Source organism: Poromitra crassiceps (genome assembly GCF_964638095.1).
Source record: "Poromitra crassiceps genome assembly, chromosome: 4".
Classification (NCBI taxonomy): Eukaryota; Metazoa; Chordata; class Actinopteri; order Beryciformes; family Melamphaidae; genus Poromitra; species Poromitra crassiceps.
The window spans coordinates 51181070-51206136 of record NC_139626.1 but is presented as its reverse complement, the minus strand read 5'-3'; the positions used below and the strand labels follow the sequence as shown (position 1 = coordinate 51206136).

Sequence of the window (25067 nt, the reverse complement as noted above, 5' to 3'; positions counted from 1 at the left end):
ATCAATCATATTAATAATAATATTTTTTTAATCATCTTTTCTTTTCTTTTTTTTTACAAAATGAATGCCTATGGCAGAAAATACGAAAGACGACGTGTTCTCCTCAATGAACTCTTTATTTCAATGTGTCTCCTCTCCAACACTCTGCTGTCCCCGGCACATGCCGGTGTGAATTCCCCATGTTTAAAACAGTTTTGTTGGCACAAAGGCCCGTGCCCAGCCAGAAAACTAGAGACTATATGAAGCTCCACCTCACGTTAGTCGGCTGTTCAATGGAGTGGGGCGAGGAGGAATGAATTCCACCCAAACCTAGTCGGCAAAAAATATATAAAAATAAAAAATAAAAAATAAAATAATAATAATAATAACAAAATCGATAAGAATTCCACATGATCGATTCCAGTCCTTAACGATCAATTATCGATTTTCGATAACTGATGAACATCCCTACCGGAAACACAGAAATATCACCCGTCTGTCCCAGAGTCTATTTAGTTGCCAAACTGATAGACTCAGGGGTCCCAGACTGATTATCCACATCGAACCTAAAATCATTCGCGGAAATTCATCAATCGATATTTCTAACATATAGTATAGTGCTGCATTTGCAGGTTAAAAATGTTAATAACTAGTCACATCTCCCACACTGCAAGTTTGAATGAAATCTGGTCCACATATTCAGTTGCTGCCTCATATTTGCCTCCAGGACCCTCACTACACAGTACACACTATATTGGATTTGTCATATGTCACTTTGAGTTGCTTAAAAAAACACTTTTTCCAAGGCTTGTTCCAAGGCACGTATTTGCACATTACCGAGCAGACACTGCAAATAAGAAAATCGGGGTACAACCAGGGTTCTCCAAGTTACATTTAAGACTTGTTAAGACCTTTTTAATACCATTGAGAATGAAATTTTAATGTCAACTTCACTGCCATACTGGCAAAAGTATGAAGGATATAATGGATAAACGGTATGGATTTTAAACCATAGAAAATAATTATTTACCAAGTAGCCTAGTATAATTTGTTAAAACATTTTATTATATTATAATACTTTATTATAAGACATTCATAACACACTTGAGGGTGTGTGTGTGTAGTGTACTCTAATAACATGGAATTAAAAAGATGCATATTTGCCACATTAACACATTAAGTGCCAGAGACGACCTAACTCGTCTTACATAATCCAGCGCTTAAGTGCCAAGGACGAGCTAACTCGTCTTACATAAACATTTTTTTTTTTTGACGGTGGGACATCAATCAACCCCTTTTACATCTTCGAGATAACTATTTGGAGCAAGAGCATGTGTGTAATCTATTTTACCGACCACTAAGTGGCGACAGAGACCGAGAGAAGTCACAGCCACGGGACCCAAAAGCAGCCGCCTCCCGCGGAAATGGCTTGGCGATTTTACAGTCAGAAGCCCGGACACACACACAGAACGGACAGAGATCTCTTCCCCCCAGAGCCGCGGGGGCAACGCGCGAACACACACACACACACACACACACACACACACACACACACACACACACACACACACACACACACACACACACACACACACACACACACACACCGCGGGAGCAAGCCATTCAAGGAAATGGCTTGGCGATTTTACAGTAATCCATTTCAGACTCGTCCCCGCACGCAGGCAAGCAGGCAGGCAGGCACGCAGACAGACAGGCAGGCAGCACAACGCGCTTCTGACACGCCCGCTGTTAGGAGGAAGGAGGAGAAGACACACGGAGGGAGGAGTTTGAATGAGAGGGGTGTTTCCTGTTGTTATGGAGGAAATTACTGTTCAAAACTATTGTTTAGAATGTCTGACGGTCTTACTGATGCCAAAAATGAATGGTTAAAGTGACTGTTTCACAAAAAGCCATTTATCTCTGAATAAATTTCCAGACGCTGAAACCATGCTGTACTCAACGGCTAATATCTACATAACTACTAACTCTGCAAACTAACTCTTTTAGACAGAGAAAGCACACATTCTATTAGTTATTTTTAGATGATTGGTGTTCATGAATTCTTAACAGAAAATAATCCTCGGCTGTTCTAAAATGAGCCAGAATCGTCAAAAACACCCCTGGCACAACTTACCTACAGGAATGAAAACATGGCTGGCATTCAATGTGTTAAGAGCCCCCACCCCTCTTATTCTTCCACTTCTATTGTTCTAATATTACATATCACATATTACTTAGCACTGGGAGAGACTGTCGTGAAATAGCCTATGTTGTTCCCATCAACATGTTGCTACAATTTATTTCTACTTCTTTTCTTTTTCTCCCTCAGCCTGGCGGAACTTTTATTTTGAAAAGAAAATGCACTTTGGCGACGAGACTGGTGATGAAATTGTGGCGAGTTTAACGCTACAGAGAAACGACAGAGAAAGAAAGTCAGGCGAGACGGAATCAACAAGCCACAGTCGTGTTGCCAGATACAACTGATGGGTTCCAGCTGAAAGGCTGTTCAAAAACCGCCCAAGCCCATTTCCCCCCCGCACAATGCAACCAAGACAGCCCAATTGACGGAAGGCCGCAGAAACTGGCAACACGTCCCGACTGCACACATTTGTTTGCCAGTGAGTCGGCTCAAGCTGACATTTTACAAACGGAAAACATAAAATAAAAAATCCGCTTGTCCCTACGAAGGGAGACGAACAAAGTTAAAGCAACTACGAGCAACATTTCTGCTTGTTATGAAACAGTCTATATTTAATAGTGATGCCTCACATCTTACCTATAACAGCTGATGAGACCAAAGCCGAGTGAATCGGCGAGTGCTCTCTTGTTTATAGAGTCTCTCTCCGGGACGGAAAGACACGGAAGTGAAACGAACCGGTTTACGGCAGCCAGTTCGGCCATAACCACAAAATTACAAAATTACTTCCAAACTGTTAGAATATAACGAGAGATGTTCGCGAGAAGAGTAGAAAGCCCCTGGAAGTAGCGAGGAAAGCCGTCCTTCTTGTTTAGGGTCTGTTTCTGAGCAGAGCGAAGCGGTTTACGGCAGCCGCCGTAAACCGCTTCGTTTCACTTCCGCGTCTTTCCGTCCCGGAGAGAGACTCTATAAACAACAAGAGAGCGCTCGCCGATTCACTGGGCTTTGGTCTCATCTGCTGTTATAGGTAAGATGTGAGGCATCACTATTCAATTTAGACCGTTTCATAACGAGCGGAAATGTTGCTCGTAGTTGCTTTAAGACCATCGTAAACGAAATTCATGAGTTTGTGAACGAAATTCAAGACTTTCAAAGGCCTTATTTTGAGAATATTAAATTCAATACTTTTTAAAATACATTTAAGACCCCGCGGGTACCCTGAAAATGTGTTTGCATTGTCTCGACAGACTTGAATCACTTCCTGTTTGTATTTGTAACTTGTTACTGACTAAAAGGACAACATAAACATTCTAAATTGCCCCCAGCTTACTTCCTGTTGTAGTGTTTGCTAGTACAACAACTGACAGGACATATGCTAGGTTCCAAACTGTTCCCTAGCAACACAATTCTGTGAAAACCATCTATAATAATAATACTAATAATACTACTAATAATGGTGCTGTGTTCAGACCTTGTTCTGGATGGCGAGGGGCGTGCGGTGCTGCGTGGAGGCCGGTGGCGGCCCGCTCTGCAGCAGGGACACAGAGTAGGTGCTGTAGCCCAGAGGAGGAGCCTGGACCTCAAACACCAGCTCGTTCACAGCAAAGCCCCGCCCCCTCCGCACCTGCTGCGTGGCCCCCGACACCGGAACCACCTGGGACAGGCAGGGGTCAGAGTTCGGGCTTACTGGGACCAATGGAGGAATGTATTACAGGGACGTTGGAAAGGGGGACAAATTAATCCCCTATGTGTGTCCTGTGTCTGCTTAAAAAGAGAAAAGGAAAATGTAATTCCCGTCTATCACCTGGCAGTCCATAGATTTGCCGTTAGCGTCTGCAACGGTGTACGCTGTTCCGTTGACTGGAAGCCTGACGGGCCAAGTGACGGGCCGAGCGAGAGGGTTGTACACAGTCACGGAGAACTGAGAGAGAGAGAGACAGAGAGAGAGAGAGAGAGGAGGGGGGGGGGGGGAGAGAGAGAGAGAGAAAGAGAGAGAGAGAGAGAGAGAGAGAGAGAGAGAGAGAGAGAGAGAGAGGAGGGGGGAGAGAGAGAGAGTTGGGGATATTCAACAATATTTATTGATTGTGTCCGTTTATGTAGCTATACTACATGTTCGCCTATAAATGAACTATAATGGCCTGAATGTGTGTGTTTGTGTGTGTGTGTGTGTGTGTGTGTGTGTGTGTGCGTGCGTGTGCGCGTGTCACCTTCTGGCTGGACTCGGTGAGAGGACACACACTGATGTTGAGGTTGTCACAGTAGATCCGCTTAGCAGACGAGCCGCTGAGAGCAGCCAGACTGTTACTGACCAGCACCTAAAGGCAGAGAGGCACACACAGCAGTTTGAATAGCGTGATATCCTCCCACGCGCTACGTCCAGCCGGTGAAACTCCTCCCTGTCAGGTGAAAAATGGCTGGCGACTGCACATGTATGGAAGGAAGCATGTGCTAGTCCAGTGGTTCTCAACCTTTTTGAGCCGTGACCCCCCCCCCCCCCCCCCCCCAAAAAACAAAAATTAGGCTGGTGTTCGCGACCCCCTTCACACACTGATTTCACTCACTCACCAAAATCTTTTTGTTAGTTTAAATATAGTTAATAGTTGATATAGCATTATAATGCATTGAATTGTTGTTATGGGAGAGTTGATCATCATGGGAGAAAAAAAGCATAATCCCCCCCTCCTTTTTTTTTTTTTTTTTTTTTACAAATTTTACATATATATATATATATATATATATATATGTAATATATATATATATATATATATATATATATATATATGTAATATATATATATATATATATAATTTTGTAAGAGTAAAGCTCCAGTAAGGATGCAGTACCTGACAGTGCTGCCACCCAATGGCCAGCCTCCTGGCGTAGTCATTGGCAACGTGCTGCTTCGACGTCCCCGACACGGCGTCATGGTGCTGAGCCACCGCCATGGCTTTCTCTGCCAATCAGAGCACAGAACACAGCCGTCAATCACTTTAGCCTCCAATCAGATCCCTTCATATCTCATCATAAGTCAAATTGAATTAATGTATCACATTAACCTGACATTTTACCAAAAAAAAGTTCCACTTTCTGATGTATGAGCTGTAACAGCAAGACATTTAGAGTTTGTCACATAATATGCAATAAAAGCAAAGTTGTTTTGTATAGAAATGGAAATCCCTGTCATGTTTCATTCTTAATTTTGCTTGAATTGTATATGAATTCCCTATGGAAAAGTCAAGCCTAGCCAGGTCTGCTCATGGTCTTCCTCCCTGTTAAAGGGGTCTTTTCCTTGCCGCCATCGCCAAGTGCTGCTCTTGTTGGGTAATTGTTTCAATTGTCACATGATCTCGCAGTATAATCGCCAGTTGATGTGACAACTGTTTCAATTGTTGCTAAAATAAAGAGCCTGGTCTTCTACCTGCTCTATTTGTAAAGCACCTTGAGATAACTCTTGTTATGCTTTGGCGCTATATAGATATAAAATGGATTGAGTTGTCACTGAGGTTTGAACTAAAACCACGAGAGGGCGACAGGAACCGCCCCACCTCCCCACTCATCCCTCCCAGCAGCAGTCTGTATTACAGTATGAAGTAACTAAAAAACAAATCTTACTCATGGTCTGGCTGTCTCCTTCCCCAAAGGGCCCGTTCCTGGACACTGGCCCTCCAAGCACCTCCAGCTGGTTACACGTCTGAATAAAAACCAAAGCTGCACAGTTACAACACAAACTGCACACCTCCCTCCTTTATATAATAATTCATTACTTATCGCTGCTGTCAGGTGAAAACATTGCAACTCCAAGATCATATCTCCAAAATGTCAACTTTGGGAGAATGAAGAAAAATAGCCTTAATTTTTTTTAGATTGGATCGTGGAGGAGAAGAATGAAATAGTCTGGAGGATTGTGTTTATGAATAGGTTTTTGAAAGTGTTTCATAAGCCCAGGAGGGGTCATCTCTTTTTCTTAATCCATTGACAATAAGGTAGGGCTGGGTCATATTGATATTATCTCGATATCGTGATATGAGACTAGATATGGTCTTAGCTTTTGGATATTGTGATAAGTGTTGTCTTTTCCTGGTTTGAAAGGCTGCATTACTGAAGTGATTTTATGAACTTACCAGACTGTTCTAGCTGTTCTACTATTTGCCTTTACCCAGTTACCGGTAGTCATTATATCCACATGACTGATGATTATTGATCAAAAATCTCACTGTGTCAATATTTTGTGAAAGCACCAATAGTCAGGGATGCTTTTCATTTTTGATCGCAGTCTTGTTTTAATAAAAGTGCTTGTGACATCTCACATGCGCTTTAGCTGGACCTATACTTCCGCGATCGCCTCAACTTGGAGCCTTGCCGGCGGCAGCTAGTCCTGTATACTCGAACGTCAGCTTGATCGCAGCGGAGTCCAGATTGTGTGATTTCACTAGGATTTCAATGACTAGAAGTTAGCCCAAGGAGAGAATGTAGTGCATATACTTGGTAATAGCTTTCACTCTCTCCTGTTCTCTCCCCATCTATATTATATTATACTCGCGCTGTTCGCGTCAGCTGCGTCGAGTCACATTTTCGAGGAGCTGCACGCAGGCAGATAGACATTCTGGCTGGTGAAAGTGTTGTGAGTCACGAGTTAGAGAGTCAGAGTGGGAACCTGCAGATAGACATTCTGGCTGGTGAATGTGTTGTGAGTCACGAGTTAGGAGTCAGAGTGGGAACCTGCAGATAGACATTCTGGCTGGTGAAAGTGTTGTGAGTCACGAGTTAGAGAGTCAGAGTGGGAACCTGCAGATAGACATTCTGGCTGGTGAAAGTGTTGTGAGTCACGAGTTAGGAGTCAGAGTGGGAACCTGCAGATAGACATTCTGGCTGGTGAATGTGTTGTGAGTCACGAGTTAGAGAGTCAGAGTGGGAACCTGCAGATAGACATTCTGGCTGGTGAATGTGTTGTGAGTCACGAGTTAGAGAGTCAGAGTAGGAACCTGCAGATAGACATTCTGGCTGGTGAATGTGTTGTGAGTCACGAGTTAGAGAGTCAGAGTGGGAACCTGCAGATAGACATTCTGGCTGGTGAATGTGTTGTGAGTCACGAGTTAGAGAGTCAGAGTGGGAACCTGCAGATAGACATTCTGGCTGGTGAATGTGTTGTGAGTCACGAGTTAGGAGTCAGAGTGGGAACCTGCAGATAGACATTCTGGCTGGTGAAAGTGTTGTGAGTCACGAGTTAGAGAGTCAGAGTGGGAACCTGCAGATAGACATTCTGGCTGGTGAAAGTGTTGTGAGTCACGAGTTAGGAGTCAGAGTGGGAACCTGCAGATAGACATTCTGGCTGGTGAATGTGTTGTGAGTCACGAGTTAGAGAGTCAGAGTGGGAACCTGCAGATAGACATTCTGGCTGGTGAATGTGTTGTGAGTCACGAGTTAGAGAGTCAGAGTAGGAACCTGCAGATAGACATTCTGGCTGGTGAATGTGTTGTGAGTCACGAGTTAGAGAGTCAGAGTGGGAACCTGCAGATAGACATTCTGGCTGGTGAATGTGTTGTGAGTCACGAGTTAGGAGTCAGAGTGGGAACCTGCAGATAGACATTCTGGCTGGTGAATGTGTTGTGAGTCACGAGTTAGGAGTCAGAGTGGGAACCTGCAGATAGACATTCTGGCTGGTGAATGTGTTGTGAGTCACGAGTTAGAGAGTCAGAGTAGGAACCTGCAGATAGACATTCTGGCTGGTGAAAGTGTTGTGAGTCACGAGTTAGGAGTCAGAGTGGGAACCTGCAGATAGACATTCTGGCTGGTGAAAGTGTTGTGAGTCACGAGTTAGGAGTCAGAGTAGGAACCTGCAGGTAGCTGTTGCTGAGCCTCTCGTATCGTTTCAGAGCCGGGCGGCTGGTGAAGTAGCCGGTCCAGAAATCATGAGAACTGTCTGCGTAGGGGAAGAAATCGTCCGTCTTCAAAGCCCTGGGGAGACAAGAGGACAGAACGTGACAGAGTGGATGTCTTCAAAGCCCTGAAAAGTGGACAGAAGGTGACAAGAGTGGATGTCGTCGAAGCCCTGAAAAGTGGACAGAACGTGACAGAGTGGATGTCGACAAAGCCCTGGGAAGACAAGAGGACAGAACGTGACAGAGTGGATGTCGACAAAGCCCTGGGAAGACAAGAGGACAGAACGTGACAGAGTGGAATGGAGCGTTCATGTGCTATAAAGTTAATCAGACTAACTCATAACCTTTTTAAAGCAAGAACAAGCCAAATCCACATCATCCATTTTATGATGCCGAAGATTGCTTATCATCCCCCCCCCCCCAGTTCCCCCAGACCAAATAGCGTATAAATGCTTTCAAGTCCCAGAGCTTCCCACCAGCACACACCAGAAGACTTCTCAAAACATTTAAGTGAATTACAACACAAACATAAACCTTTATGGATGACCTTTCTCAATGAAGTTTCAAGTCTCAGCAAGTTGAAGTTCGTACCGTACTGGAACACTGAAGGAAATAAATGGCTGCCTGGAAGGAAGGAAAACCCCATTCACACATCCCAAAAAGTATATTATTAGGGCTGTGGCGATTCACTTATCTCCCGATTCGATACTATCACGATTCTTGGGTGCCGATTCGATTTATATTGCGATTCTTAAGTATTGCGATTCTACGATTATTGCGATTCGATATTACGATTTATTGCGATTTTTGTTTATTTTTTTATTTTATTTTTTCAGTTTGTTTGCTTTTTTACACTAGATTAGAACATGGTAAAAGTTGAATCATACACTAGAGACTGTATATTATATATCATGAGTAGGGCTGGGCAATATAGTTAAAAACAAGGGCGGACTGGGATCATAATTCAGGCCGGGCATTAGATACCAAGCAGGCCAGGCCGATATGGGCCAACGCGCGTGAAATTTGGGCCGTTTGAAGCCAGATTTGGGCCGTTTGAAGTCCAATTTTACAATGAGATGCACCCACTTTAACCCTGAAGTGTAATTATTACTTCAGACTAACTAATAAAGTAATAAAACCACTAGTAAACCAGTAGGCGGCGCCTGGCCTGCTGTTCAGTGAGTGGCCTGACTGCAAGCACCCAAAAAAAAAAAAAATTTTTTTTTTTTTTTTTTTTTTTTTTAATTTGCGATTATCGATTCTGGAATAAAAGATCGATCCAAAAAATCGTGACATTAAAAATCGCGATACTTAGGTGAATCGATTTTTTTCCCCCACCCCTATATATTATGCTTTGGGAAATGGTCAGTACGTTATGTAACGTCTAGGAGACGTGAATTGGAGTAAATGGGGGTAAAACGTGCAAAAACGAAACATCTACTAATAGAACAATGGTCATTCTGTAGATGTTTTAAGACTTAGAAAAGTCTTGTGAATCACTTTCTCTGTTATTAAACCAAAACTTGACAAGAGAAGCTAAGGCACACCTTCAGTTTCTTGTGGACAGGTGCGTAGGAGAAGTCCATCGGAATGAGGTTAGTAAATCGACAAGTGTAACGTCAAAATCCATTTGTCAGAATTTTGCTGTGACACTTGTTCAAACTGAAAGCCTTTATAAACATAAAGAAAGCTATTCGCATAAAAAAAATCTGCAGAATAATAGTACCATATGTGTGTGTGTGTGTGTGTGTGCGTGTGTGCATTCATTTGTACCCCACACAATGGAGAGAGAAAACAAACACAATTCAGATAACAGATAACAGAATCAGTGATTTGGGGGGTTTTATCACAGAGGAGGGAGATGCACTCCCACACGTCCTCCTCCACGGTATAGTATGCAGGAATCCTCAAGTTAAATTCAATAGCTTTGAAGATCTTTTTAAAGACCCTTTCAATATATTTTAAGATGCCACTTTCCTCACATCAGCGATAGGGGTGTGAATCACAAGTTTCATCACGATACGATATTGTATATTATTATTATTTGGACAATGATACCATATTTGCTGATGTCACAAAGTCTGCCACGATATGATTTCGATTCAATTCAGGGGTCTGCGATCGATACGAGACAATATCATATTTAACACAATCAGAACAATAGCTGCAAAATGTAATACCGCGTCAAAATGGCAATAAATAATTTTAAATAATTTTTAAGGGTCTTAAATTTTCCCTAAATTGATTTATCAACTTTTAATACTTTTCAAGGGTCTTAAATTTTCCCTAAATTGATTTATCAACTTTTAATACTTTTCAAGACCCAGCGAATACCCTGACCTCGTACCAGGTGAGGTTGGCCCGGTGGAGCTCCTGCAGGTAGCAGGAGGGCGTGGAGTAAAGCAGGTTGACCCTGCTGCCGTTGGCCTGCCGGGCGTTGACGTAGCCGATCAGCTTGTCCAGGTTCTTGTACCACAGGTTGGCGTTCTCATACTGGAAGTCTGAGCCCATGGTCATGATGATGTGGTTGGTCTTGTACACCAATGCCTGGGAGGAGGAGGAGGAGGAGGAAGAGGAGGTAGAAGAAGAGATAAACACATGGGAGTGACCACTGGCACTAGTCAGTAAATGTATGAAAATGTGTTGCCTCAATGTTGGAGGTGCATGTTATATGCATGTTAAATTAAATGTTATATGCATGTTAAATTAAATGTTATATGAATGTTAAATTAAATGTTATATGAATGTTAAATTAAATGTTATATGCATGTTAAATTAAATGTTATTTAAATGTTAAATTAAATGTTATATGCATGTTAAATTAAATGTTATGTAAATGTTAAATTATATGTTATATAAATGTTAAATTATATGTTATATGCATGTTAAATTAAATGTTATATGCATGTTAAATTAAATGGTATATATATGTTAAGTTAAAATGTTATATGCATGATAAATTAAATGTTATGTGCATGTTAAATTAAATGCTATATGCATGTTAAATTAACTGTTATGTGTATTTTAAATTAAATGTTATATGCATGCTAAATTAAATGTTATATGCATGTTAGGATGTGTCACTCATTTCTGAATAACAAACTGCACAATCAGGAAGTCCAGTCCATTTGGTTGACTTGTAAATCGGATTATCTGGCGAAATGTTACGCCAATAAGACATTACTCCTCCTAATTATTTTCTGGTGGAAGCTCGTGAATTCCTTTAACTTGTGATACAATCATTTAAAATCAATAGCAATGTGTAATAAGCAGGATAATATCCATCAAGCCGGTTGTTACGGCAACATATAAACAACTTCAGGGGGATGAAGAATCTCGATTCACTCCGTCTGTCGGGGCTTATTTTGCGAGAACAACGAGCATGCTGTACATTATCGCTTACATATTCACCTGTGAGCTATGCGTCTTTCTCCTGTGCGTTCTTATTAGCGTATGCAAGATATTTTAGATAGTTTTATTAAGTTTTAAGAGAAATTAGCATAAGCTACAAATTCCCTTTGCACAAATCTTACATTTTTAAGTCAGTTGTTAAGTGCAATTATATTTACAGTACTCCACTGTCCCTATCAAATAAACAATAAATTGTGCGCGTGCGTCTGTGTGTGTGTCTGACCTGGCTCTTGGCGATTAAGAGGAAGCGAGTCACCACGTCGTCGACATTATAGTCCTCCAGGTCGGGGTCGTCTCTGATTGGCGGGTCGTCACATGACTGGTCCCAGCAGAACCCTTCGGGGGGGTTGTACCCGTTTGGTAGGATCCCTTTGGGACAGGGGGGACATGGGAGAGGGCAAGAGCTGACTTGGGGCCCAAATGGTAGAAGACCAAACAGTGATATTTCGACATTCGTTAGGCTATGGGGAGAGTGAGGCGAGGTCAAAGATCTGAATGTTAAGAGATTCTGGTGGGGTGGGGGGTACCGGTGAACAAGTCGGCCATGGGGGGGGTGAGGCTGTCAGACGCCCTCCACAGCAGCTCCTGGTCATTGTCCCTCCTCCTGCGATCCCGGTCCTGGTAGTCCAGACGGCCAAAGAAGAAGCCGTCGTAACCCATCTGGAACAAAACACATAGCCAACGCTCAGACTAACACAGGGCACCGCAAACTAGGGATGTTCATCAATTATCGAAAATCGATAATTGATTGTTAAGGAATTCGATCATGTGGAATTTGTATCGATTGTTGTTATTATTATTATTTTTTTTTTTTGTGGACTAGGTTTGGGTGGAATTAGTTCCTCCCTGCCCCACTCCATTGCACAGCCAACTAACGTGAGGTGGAGCTTCATATAGTCTCTAGTTTTCTGGCTGGGCACGGGCCTTTGTGCCAACAAAACTGTTTTAAACATGGGGAATTCACACCGGCATGCGCCGGGGACAGCAGAGTGTTGGAGAGGAGACACATTGAAATAAAGAGTTCATTGAGGAGAACACGTTGTCTTTCGTATTTTCTGCCATAGGCATTCATTTTGTAAAACAAATATATATACATATATACCGTAAATTCCGGACTATAAGCCGCGGCTTTTTTCCCGTTTTTTGGCCCCTGCGGCTTATATAACGGTGCGTCTTATCTATGGATTTTTTCAGAAAAAAAAAAAATATATACAAATAAAATCTCTCTTTTTTAGCACTCTTTCTAACTATAAATCCACTTCTGTTTTAATTTCCTCTCTTGCCCTCTTTTCACCACACCGCGGACACTGTGTGCACTGTAAAAATAAACAACGGTGGTGTTGTGTTATGTTGTTTTGTTGAAATGTTACGGTAATACGGTAAATGGGAGCTTCCTCAAACAGCCATCCCGACAATCCCCTCTGTGCGTGACCACTTACATATGGTAATTACGGTAAGCAAACGGCCACTCGGCCATCAACTCCCTCCCCCGACTACCAGGAGAAAATCACAAACTTCGGCGAATTCACACAAAGGAAGATCAAGGAATATTCCATCGAACCGGAGCAGATCATAAATATGGATGAAGTGCCTTTGACGTTCGACCTGCCACTCACTCGGACTGTTAACAAGAAGCGCCCTGGAGGATTCTTTCACCAAAAAAAAGCTTTGCTCGTTCTCGACAGCATGAGAACGAGCAGTAGAAGCAACACTTTCACTTACCATGGGGAAGGTACGCAGAAATTCACACGAGGCAGCTTTCAAGTTGAAAGCAGTCAATCTCGCATTAAAAGAGGGAAACAGAGCAGCCGCGCGTAACCTGGGCATCGATGAGTCAATGGTGAGGCGTTGGACGGTGCAGCAGGAGGAACTGTCTCAGCACGGAATATTATAGGAGTGTGAAAACATCCACAATCACCAACGGGTTCCAAAACGCTGGACTGCTGCGGGATGAAGAGAATGACGCCGCCACAGCTGGCGCTGAGGGCCGTCAGAGGCTTCAGAGGCTGTTCGATGCCGACAGTGATGAAGAGGAGTTCGTTGGTTTTGAGTGACAATGAAGGAGAGAGGAGAGTGGTTGACGAAGCCACCCTGAACCTGTTCGTTTCCGACACTGAAGATGAGGACTTTGGTGGTTTCAGTACGCAGGAAGAAGAGGAAGACGAGGATTAGTGACTTGACTTCTCTGGTTACAGGTTTGCTGCACATATAGCCTATTGTTGTGTGATTTTGTCTGGGGATTAGTGACCTGACTTTTGTTTTGTTTTGTTGAAATGTTAATAAATGGGAGCTTCCCCAAACAGCCATCGCTTTCCCGACATTCCTCTCTGTGCACGAACCCTTTCATATGGTAATTAAACATCAAAACACCCGCGGCTTATAGACCGGTGCGGCTTATAGAAGAAAAAAATAGTCAATTTTGGTCCCGCGGCTTATAGACCGGTGCGTCTTATAGTCCGGAATTTACGGTATATATATTTAGAACACGGCTCTCTCGAATACTCGATTCTGATTGGTCAATCAACAATATTCACCGGTCATTATTTCTCGACAACCGACCGCTGCTCTGCCACACCTGGATTAATCAGTTGGTAAGAGCATTTTGTCCGCAGACGCTACTAATTAGGCCAACCAGTTGCAGCTGTGGTGTCTTGTGTGCCAATTACGAATGAAACCGCTTTGTGTTGAAAACGCTATTAAAAAATCTATTTGAATAATTATTTTTGTCAGATTATTGAATGATTTAGTTGTAGGCCGTGTTCTAAGCGGGATAATGTATACTGAGCAGGGGCCGGTTGCACCAACTGGTCTTAACTATGCCTGGTCGTAACTCCTACGTCGGTCTTAGTTAAGACCATGGACTTACGCCTGTTGCACCAACACGGCTTACTCTGGTCTTAACTACGCTGGTCATAGCAATGCGCGTTCATGTGAATTGTCGGGGAATGCCCTCTGATTGGCCCACATGTGCCTCGCGCCGTCACCCACTACTGTATGTGCGTCACTACACCCTCCCTCCTCCCACCCCCCTCCTCCTGTGGAAGCCCCGGGGGAAAATGGCGGCGCCCATTAGTGTCAGGCAGTCTGAATGAAATTGAATGTAACGTTCCCAATTCTATGTATTAAATTCTAAAAGAATTAACGCCAACATTTGGGAAGGCTAAGCCACACAAGTAGTTAGTTATAATCTAACGTCGTGCTTTCAAAGACGGCGAACTGGCGATGTTACGACGATGACGGTCAAAAAGGTCTCCGCGGAGATCTCTGTTACAGGCAGGCTCTACGCCTCCTCCTGACGAGGCGTAGGAGTTACGCCTGGTCTTAGTGAAAATAAGGCTTAAGTCGTCTTGGTGCAACCGGCGTAGCTGTAGGTCGTAAAGTTACGACCAACTTAGCTTAAGACCAGTGTAAGACCAGTTGGTGCAACCGGCCCCAGGTGATTACTGGAAATAATGACCTTCAGGTGAATATTAAGCCCTCCGCTGCGGGTCGGGCTCAATCATTCACCTGTCGGTCATTATTTCCACAGTAATCACCGGCTCAGTATACATTATCCCTTACATATATATATATATATATATATATATATATATATATATATATATATATATATATATATATATATATATATATATATATATAAAAATATTATTATTAATATGATCGATAATCGATAATTGATCGTTAATTTTCCCGATTTTTGATAATGGAAATTTTTCAAAATTAACATCCCTACCCAAAACCTTTTCATGTCAAGGAACCAACAAACAGATGCACAACCAGGGCTGTGGAGTAACGGAATACATGTATTTAAAATAGAGTATTTAAAATACAAAATAGAGTACCGGTAACTGTATTTCGTTACAGTTTAAATTGGTGGTACAGTCCTGAAGTTAAATTCAACACATTTTAAGACCTTTTTTAAGACTTTTTCAATATATTTTAAGACCTCAAGGCCACTTTCGTCACATCAGCGATAGGGGTGTAAATCACAAGTTTCCTCACGTCACAATATATCGATTCTTTGGACAACGATATGATATTTGCTGATATCACAAAGTTTGCCACAATACGATTTTGATTCAGTTCAGGGGTCTGCGATCGATATGAGACAATACCATATGCCCATCATTTAACACCATCAGCCCAATCGCTACAAAATGTCATACCTCATCAGATGGAGATTAAGACTTTTTAATACTTTTTAAGGGCCTTAATTTTCCCCTAAATTGATTGATCAACTTTCAATACTTTTCAAGACTCCGCGGATACCCGTGGTATTCTGAATGGAGTTACTGTCTTCAAAACAGATGCCTTTAATGGATTACTTTGTTTGTTTTATTTGGTCTGTAATTCAATCATGCATGCATTTCCCATAAACAGATTTAAAAAATATGCAACAACCATCTGTAAGGAAATGTACTTTTTGATTGGTGTCTTTATTGAAAATGGCAGCTACCTGTGCGAACATGGATGCGTGTTCGCGGGCGTGTCCGAAGGGGTCGATGTGCCAAGCGACTCGGGGCCGCCCGCACGGCCCAAACGTCTCGTTGAGGAAGCGCAGGCCCATGGTCATCTGGTCGATGACGGCGCTGTAGTGGGTGGCAGCCTCGTCGCTCATGCACCAGCCACCATTCACAAACTCCAGACGGCCTGGGGGGGGGGGGAGGGGACGAGGGGAGGGAAGGGGGGGGAGAGAGAGGGAGAGAGCATGAGATAGAAAGAGAGGGGAAGAGAGGGAGAGAGAGGGAGAGAGCATGAGATGAGAAACTGTTTTGTTTTGATCAAGTCGAACGATGGACAATTCTGAACCAGGTGGCAAGCTCAGGTTTGGACAGATGAAGCCTATGCGCAAGTGATAAAAGCTGTAGTTCCTCAAATGGCCACTTGATGCTGGCTCCATAAGAGAGTCGTTCCCCATTCACCCCCATGTTAAAATGCCCGACTTTACAACAGGATTAAACATGCCTGGTTCAAAGAGCGGTTTTGGTCTGTATAACTAATTTCACCTTTCGGACAATTGTACGGGGAGCGAATTTTTATATAAGTCAAGCGTTTAGAGTCAAATAGGCTGTAGAAAAGAGTGTTTTGGGCGTGATTGACAGGTCGACTGTCCAGTGATCGTGCAGCTTGCTGATCACTGATCAATAGCAGGCGGAGCTGCGGCTCTGGTGGGAAACCCCCTGGTCTCTTGCAGTCTTGCGCGAGCTGCGCAAGAACGCCTGAAACCTGCCGGTCACGTTTCAATAACAGTCCATGTACAAACACAATATAATTTAAATACAGTCCATGTACAAACACAATATAATGTAAATACAGTCCATGTACAAACACAATATAATGTAAATACAGTCCATGTACAAACACAATATAATTTAAATACAGTCCATGTACAAACACAATATAATGTAAATACAGTCCATGTACAAACACAATATAATGTAAATACAGTCCATGTACAAACACAATATAATGTAAATACAGTCCATGTACAAACACAATATAATGTAAATACAGTCCATGTACAAACACAATATAATGTAAATACAGTCCATGTACAAACACAATATAATGTAAATACAGTCCATGTACAAACACAATATAATGTAAATACAGTCCATGTACAAACACAATATAATGTAAATACAGTCCATGTACAAACACAATATAATGTAAATACAGTCCATGGACAAACACAATATAATGTAAATACAGTCCATGTACAAACACAATATAATGTAAATACAGTCCATGTACAAACACAATATAATGTAAATACAGAGCTGTGGAGTGGTAGTCACTGGCTGGCTCAAAGCCCAGGCAGAGAGTGCTGCTGCCAGCTTGAAATGTCAGAGGGGGCGGGGTAAGAGCCAGTTACGTTATTCCTGGAATGCAACTTAATGAGCCAGTTACATATATTTGCATTCTACATTAAATGAAGACATTACCGTTTGGTTTATTTTGTATGTTACATAGTTATTGGCCAAGTGTATTAACATTTATGTGCTAGAAAAGTCTGACCAGGTTACAGGTACTAGGCAGCACATCTTGCCTGCTCAGAATTCTCTCCTCGAAATGAAGATTGACAGCTGTCAGGCCGTGATATGATTGGTTGAAATGGGGTCGAAATTTGATAGTTCTGACTGACGTCAGCATACTGTAGATTACAGTTATGAATGAAATCCTGAAAAATGAACTTTTGATGTGAAAAAGGGTGAAAAACAAAAGAAATTCGATTTTTGTGATTTTTTGGGGGGGGGGCCTACATTATTAAAAAGGTGCACTGAATACCCAGGATTGTGATCTAAAATAGATTAAAAAAAAGTCCTTTTTCATTTCAGCTCGACTTTAAAAGTGAAAAGGGTTCATGGCTGCATCATCCCTGGTGCGTGTGTACCTTGGTTAACCAGCTGCTTGACCGTCTGCTGCGTGCTGGGGCTCTGGCTCTTCCACCAGCGGTAGAAGAAGGCCGTCTCCACGTAGATAAACCTCCTGTCGGGGTTCTTCAGCAGCTGATCCACCACCGAGTCCAGGATGTACTGCACCCCCGCATGCTGGATGTCGTTTCGGGCTGCGCACGCACACGCGCACACGCACACACACACACACACACACACACACACACACACACACACACACACACACACACACACACACACACACACACACACACACACACACACACACACACACACACTTTTCTCAAGAACTCCTCATATCAGTAACTGTTGTATAAGATGTCGTCAGGAGAGTGTCAGCTGACAAAAAAGCAAAGGTAAGCACATTGCTTAGGTCAGACATGTCCAAAGTCCAGCCCAGGGGCCAGATGCGGCCCTTTGGCCGATCTTAAGTGGCCCTCGGCTTGTCTCTCAAAATATACTACATGTGGCCCTCTGCACAGTATTGGTTACTCAAGTAAGTTCAATCCACATTTTTTCCCGTTCACCTAACCATGACCATGACAGCACTATGATACCGTTTGTAGACAAGCACCAAGTAGGAACAACACAGGCAGAACTAGGTTTTCAGATGGTAAACAAAAGTACAATTGTAATGTATGTGATTTATATTTATATTTTTATAACCCATATGATGCTCCCCGGTCATAACACATTATCCAATCTGTCCCCCTTTCAAAAAGGTTTGCACACCCCTGGCTTAGGTTGTGTGTGTGTGCGTGTGTGTGTGTGTGTGTGTGTGTGTGTGTGTGTGTGTGTGTGTGTGTGTGTGTGTGTGTGTGACACCGACATCCATAGTAGTACTGGTCCACAGTCTTGAGCCAGCCGACATCGTCGTGGGTGTGAGGGACCAGATGCACGTTCAGCATGTTGGGCATCGTAGCATGGCATGACTACAGACACACACACACACACACACACACACACACACACACACACACACACACACACATCTAAACAGACTACAAGACTAGACAAACCGGTGTTGCTACTGCGATGGAAGGGACAGAGTAAGGAGGAGGAAGGAGAGGAAGTTAACCACGAATAAATGGAGAAAAAAAAGTCAGTTGACTTCTGTTTATGTGATTCACATAAACAAAAGTCAACTGACTTTTTTTCCCCATTTATTGTGGTTAACTTCCTCTCCACTGGTTTACAGTGGTTCTCAAAGTGGGGTTGGGGAACCCCCAGGCCCTTGAGGGAATTCCAGGGTGTCCCCAGCAAAAAGGGGGATAACTATTTAACTATAAATGAAAACGAGATGGTTCATCTCAAGGGGCTATTCCTAATAAATAATTTCAACTAATAAATCCATCAATAAGTAACACAAAGACTATTTTGGTCTTGGGTTTCATACACTTTCTGTAATAAAACATCTAAAAACAAAAAGATCTTATCAGATGGGGGACCCTGGGACACAATCTTATCAAATCGGGGTCCGTGGTCTAATTTGTCAGTTTGGGGTCCTTCAAATGAAAAGGTTTGAGAACCCTGAGAAGATTAAACTTCAGCATGATTTCATTTACAGGAAGTTAACACTGTGAAGGCTGAGTCTCGCGTCGAGGCTAAGAAAACTCTAGCGCCTTTTAGGATTTGTGTCGCCTAAAAGGGGCTAAGATAACTCCGTCTAATAAAAAATATTCTCAGATTTGGGCTAAAACAACATAATACTAGCTAGCCCGACAGAGCAAAATATAAGTGAAACTGAAAGTGGTCCTATCATACATCCACAGACTTGAGCTATAGTGACGTTAAATAGCTAAAACACAGCCCAAAAGCAGGCGCAGAAGCTGACCTGGTACCCGCAGCTTGTGTCGGGGTGTGCAGCCTCCTGGTCCAGGGGGAAAGTGGAAACTGCACTGAACAGGAGAGCCAGCGCCAGCAGCTGCCTCCCGGCCACCATGTTGGAGAATCAGCCCACAGTCATATGACATCTCGCCTATAAGTGGGCAAAACCCACGTGACACAAATACAGGAAGTGACTTGGAGCGGTGTCTTGCTTTGATCTCGCAGTGCCAGCCGTATGATATCTGGATGTCGCTGCTGGAAGCTTGCTGACGTCGACGGTGGGTCTGACTATAGCGTTACATGAGTAATAACCCATCGTCTTTGCTGAGGACTAGCCGGTCTTTGAGCGGAGGCATACTCCATTTCATAGTTTACAACTGTCTGTAACCAACAGAAGACTGTGTGTATGGATTATATTATCTCATATTGACTCAGAATGGTTTAACGTTCGTTATAGTTAGCTGTAGCTAATGGAGCTATAAGAGCTTTGAAAATGTATCGTTTGTGAACTATCGACTAACTGCAGTCGTTGTAGAGATATTTGGGCTGTTTGAAAGAAGATAGCCGAGTACAAGGAGGAATCTTCTTTACCTGAGTCCAGACCTTCAGATCTTTCCCCTCCACTGAGTTGACTGCTTCTGAAGAAGAAATGGAGTGTAACGAGGTAACCATTCACTCTGATGTCAGGCTAGAATCTTCTCGTTCCAAAATGATCGAGGAACAACAAATGCTGTTGGACACTGTTAATTTAAATCCTGTAGTGCGGTTACACAGAGCAGCCGTACCTCCAGACTTCCAGCAGCTGTTGGTCATTAAAGAAGAAGTTCCCCGTGAACTGCAGGAGTGGAGCCCCAGTCTGGACCAGGAGGACCCAGAGCCCCCACATATTAAAGCGGAACTCTGGATCAATCAGGATGGAGAGCAGCTTCAGGAAGACCTAGAGCCCCCACACATTAAAGAGGAACAGGATGAGCTCTGGATCAGTCAGGAGGACCCAGAGCCCCCACACATTAAAGAGGAACAGGAGGAACTCTGGACCGGTCAGGAGGGAGAGCAGCTTCAGGAGGACCCAGAGCCCCCACACATTAAAGAGGAACAGGAGGAACTCTGGACCAGTCAGGAGGGAGAGCAGCTTCAAGGGCCGGAGGAGGCTGATATCACCAAGTTCCAATTCACTCATGTCCCTGTGAAGAGTGAAGATGATGAAGAGAAACCTCAGTCCTCACAGCTTCATCAAAGCCAAACTGAGGAGAACAGAGAGGCAGAGCCTCTAGCCAGCAGCTCAACTGAACAGATGAAAACAGAAGCTGATGAAGAGGACTGTGGAGCATCAGAACCAGCCACTGCTGGTAAGACTGCAGACTCTTCTGAGACTGAAGACAGTGATGATTGGACGGAAACTAGTGAACCTCAATCAGGTTTAGACTCACAGAACAACAGTGACGTTCTTGGGAAAAAACACTTTAGTTGCTCAGTCTGTGGTAAGAGTTTTCGTCATAAGGGACACTTTAAGACACACTTGAGAATCCACACAGGAGATAAACCATTTAATTGCTCAGTCTGTGGTAAGAGTTTTGGTCAGAAAGGAACCTTGGAAAAACACATGATAGTCCACACAGGAGAGAAACCATTTAATTGCTCCATCTGTGGTAAACGTTTTGGTCATAAAGGAGACTTTAAGACACACATGAGAGTCCACACAGGAGACAACCGATTTAAATGCTCAGTCTGTGGTGAGAGTTTTCGTCATAAAGGAGATTTTAAGAAACACATGAGAGTTCACACAGGAGAGAAGCAATTTATTTGCTCAGTCTGTGGCAACAGTTTTGTTCGTCAAGTACACTTGACAAGACACATGATAATCCACACAGGAGAGAAGCAATTTAATTGCTCATTCTGTGGTAAGTGTTTTAGTCAGAAATCACACTTGACAAGACACATGATAGTCCACACAGGAGAGAAGCAATTTAATTGCTCAGTCTGTGGTAAGAGTTTTGGTCAGAAAGGACACTTGAAGGGTCACATGACAGTCCACACAGAAGAGAAGCAATTTAATTGCTCAGTCTGTGGTGAGAGTTTTCGTCATAACGGAGACTTGACAACACACATGATAGTCCACACAGGAGATAAGCAATTTGATTGCTCAGTCTGTGGTAAGAGCTTTGGTCAGAAAGGACACTTGACAACACACATGGTAGTCCACACAGGAGAGAAGCAATTTAATTGCTCAGTCTGTGGTAAGAGTTTTGGTCAGAAAGGAAGCTTGAAACAACACCTGATAGCCCACACAGGAGAGAAACCATTTAAATGCTCAGTCTGTGGTAAGAGTTTTGGTCAGAAAGGACACTTGACAGTACACATGATAGTCCACACAGGAGAGAAGCAATTTAATTGTTCAGTCTGTGGTAAGAGGTTTGGTCAGAAAGGAAGCTTGAAAGAACACATGAGAGTCCACACAGGAGATAAACCATTTAATTGCTCATTCTGTGGCGAGAGTTTTCGTTATAAAGCAGACTTGAGAACACACATGGTAGTCCACACAGGAGAGAAGCAATTTAATTGTTCATTCTGTGGTAAGGCTTTTGGTCAGCAAGGACACTTGACCACACACATTAGAGTCCACACAGGAGAGAAGCCATTTAATTGCTCAGTGTGTGGTAAGAGTTTTTGTTTGAAAGGAAACTTGAAAAAACACATGGTAGTCCACACAGGAGAGAAGCAATTTAATTGCTCAGTCTGCGGTAACGGTTTTGGTCAGAAAGGAACCTTGAAAAAACACATGCTAGTCCACACAGGAGAGAAACCATTCAGATGCTCAGTCTGTGATAAATGTTTTGGTCATAAACTAAGCCTGAAGAAACACATGATACTCCACACAACAGAGGTGGAAAATAATTCAACATTATCATTGTCTGTCAGTGGAAACATAATGTCAGACGATTGATCGAGTGATTGTCGTAAGAGTTTTGCTCTAAATGAATGATAAAAATCAAATCATTAGTGTCTCAACATAATGCTTGTTTGGATCTTATATTATCTTGCATTTGAGTTGAGATGAACATCAATATATTGTAATATATTGCTATTGAAAAATGGCGTCAGGCATCGATGCTTCAGGATGGTTGGAACTTCCAACCATCCTCCATCCAACCACCATCTTTGGAAGATGGAGATCATCAGAAAGAAACAGAGTATTTCAAAATCTAACATCAGTCAAGACGTTCACTGATTACAGGGCAAAGTTCTGACTCAACATATCAAATGGCCAATCTGTCAGAAAAGGGTTGCTGTACTTTTTGTATCTTTGTCATTACTTTGTTGTCCACATTTAAATACAATCAGCAATGGGCAATTGATTTTATATTTGAAATTGAATTCCTGTCTGGTTTAATTCAATGTACTCATCCAGTGTGAATTTACAGTGGAAGTGGACTTACTGAGTTATAGAGTTGTTATACTCTTCCCAGACACTTCTGTTATGTTTTTTAACAGGTAGAATAATTGTAAAAATTGAATGTATAACTAATGTATGTGTAACTAATGTATAACTAATAACCTTTTCAAGCTACACATGGGCCTTTCTTCAACGAACATCTTTCTCCCTCTTCAAAGAAAAAATGGTTACATATTCCTTCTCAAACTAATTTCTACAAGTGCTACTCTAGTCCATCAAAATGTCTTAGCTCTCATAGACTGTGTTGCATAGTTGATTTCTGTACTGTTGACAAAATGTAGTAGGGATGAAACGATACCCGGTTTTAAAGATAACCATTATAAAATTTCTTACGATAACCAGGCGTACGCTTTGAAATACATGGTAAATACTGTCCATCATCAACCAAAGTTGGCAACCGTGACGAACCGTCTCCGAGATGCAGACGCGCAGCCTTGGAGAAATGATTTCACTGGGTGTATCAATCCTTTTTGGGTGTGAGTTTTCAATAAAAAACTTGGTGAAGTGATTTATGTGAGTGTATTTTGTTGAACATTTTCAGCACATTTTAACAATACCGTGATAATACTGAGAACCGTGATCATTTTGGTCACTATAATCGTGATATGAAATGATCATATCGTTTCATCTCTAATTGTAAGTCGCTTTGGATAAAAGTGTCTACTAAATAATGTAATGTAAATGTAACTGTTCTATCATACTGGGCACAAGAGAGGTTTTCCTTAAAGTATACTATTTTCTTCCCCTCCACTACTCCCACACATCCCATTATACCCTTCACACTGTCCTCTATTTGTCTCAGTCTCTGCAGTCCAGTCATCATTATTGTCACCCTCTCTGCTTCATATCTCCTGCATGAGATCATTACATGCTCCACCGTCTCCCTTACTTGACACTGACTACAATGCCCAGTTGGGTGCTTCCCTATTATACTAAGTGTTCCATTTAAATTGCTGTGACCGATTCTCAATCTACTTATAACTCTCTGTTCAATCCTATTAGCCCCACTATCCCCACCACTCCCACTTTAGTTTGCAGATGTCTCCCCTTTGTTGCCCTATCCCACTGCTGTTGCCACTGTTGAACTATTTCCCTCCATACTATGCTCTTCCCCTCTGATTTTGAAAGTTTGATGTCAATATCCACCTGATCTCTCCTGATCGCCTCCTTTGCTGCCTTGTCTGCTTTCTCATTACCTGAGATTCCTACATGTGCTGGCACCCACATGAACTTTATAGTTTTCCCGGTAACGCTTTAGAATACAGCCCAATAAGCATGTAGTTAATAGTATAACTACGGGGTACTAAGGAGTGTAGTTATAGTATAACTACGGGGTACAAGTGAATTTAGACTTTAACTAGAGGGTAACAAGATCTGTACTTATAGTATAACTACGGGGTACAAGGAGTGTAGTTATAGTATAACTATACGGGGTACAAGGACTGTATGTAATGTGCAGTTATTGAGAGTTGATTTGAGTTAAAGTGTGGACCTGTGGTGCCACTGGTCCACACTTTAACTCAAACCAACTCTCAATAACTGTCAAACTAAAACAATTCCAAACGGTTTTGGAGTTCATTTCTTTTTACCTTGTAATTGAGTTTAACTACTGATGTTTGATGGTACGAAGCTGGTTGAATATAGCCAGATTGCCATGCGTGCCTTTTTTTTTTTTTTCCCAGCACAATCTTCACTTTTGAGCTACTAGCCACTTTGACCTCTTTTTTTACTTTTAATTTACCCAAAAGTGTTATTGTTTGCCGTGTTTTTTGTACTTTACCTGTATAATAAAGCCTTTGATAATTCATCCTCTTTCTGCAAGTAATTCCAAAATGTGGCGTCTATCAATTAACGGCAAAGGAAAGTCTCAAAACTATGATATTAAATTGCATTTTATCTCATCTTTGAGACGTACCTACAGATTTGTAGGGCATTTTGATCTCCTTGGAATTCCCACTTCC

The 25067-nt window shown here is 42.5% G+C and overlaps 1 protein-coding gene across 2 annotated transcripts in view; it reads right to left on the bottom strand.

The window, feature by feature from the left end:
- Nucleotides 1-19771, bottom strand: part of man2b1 (mannosidase, alpha, class 2B, member 1) — a 42220-nt gene extending 22449 nt beyond the window's left edge. For both annotated transcript variants that reach the window (XR_014552637.1, XM_083635188.1), the window contains exons 1-13: nt 19660-19771; nt 18655-18757; nt 17804-17977; nt 15866-16059; nt 11934-12066; nt 11630-11775; nt 10343-10542; nt 7951-8071; nt 5729-5807; nt 4960-5069; nt 4324-4431; nt 3921-4037; nt 3588-3770 (exon numbers count right to left, since the gene is read on the bottom strand). Coding sequence is in view for 1 of the 2 variants with exons in the window: in XM_083635188.1 (XP_083491314.1) it covers nt 3588-3770; nt 3921-4037; nt 4324-4431; nt 4960-5069; nt 5729-5807; nt 7951-8071; nt 10343-10542; nt 11630-11775; nt 11934-12066; nt 15866-16059; nt 17804-17977; nt 18655-18757; nt 19660-19767 (1776 nt within the window). In the remaining variant the exon portion in view is untranslated. The remainder of the gene's footprint in view (nt 1-3587; nt 3771-3920; nt 4038-4323; nt 4432-4959; nt 5070-5728; nt 5808-7950; nt 8072-10342; nt 10543-11629; nt 11776-11933; nt 12067-15865; nt 16060-17803; nt 17978-18654; nt 18758-19659) is intronic.
- Between the last annotated feature and the right edge of the window lie 5296 nt (nt 19772-25067).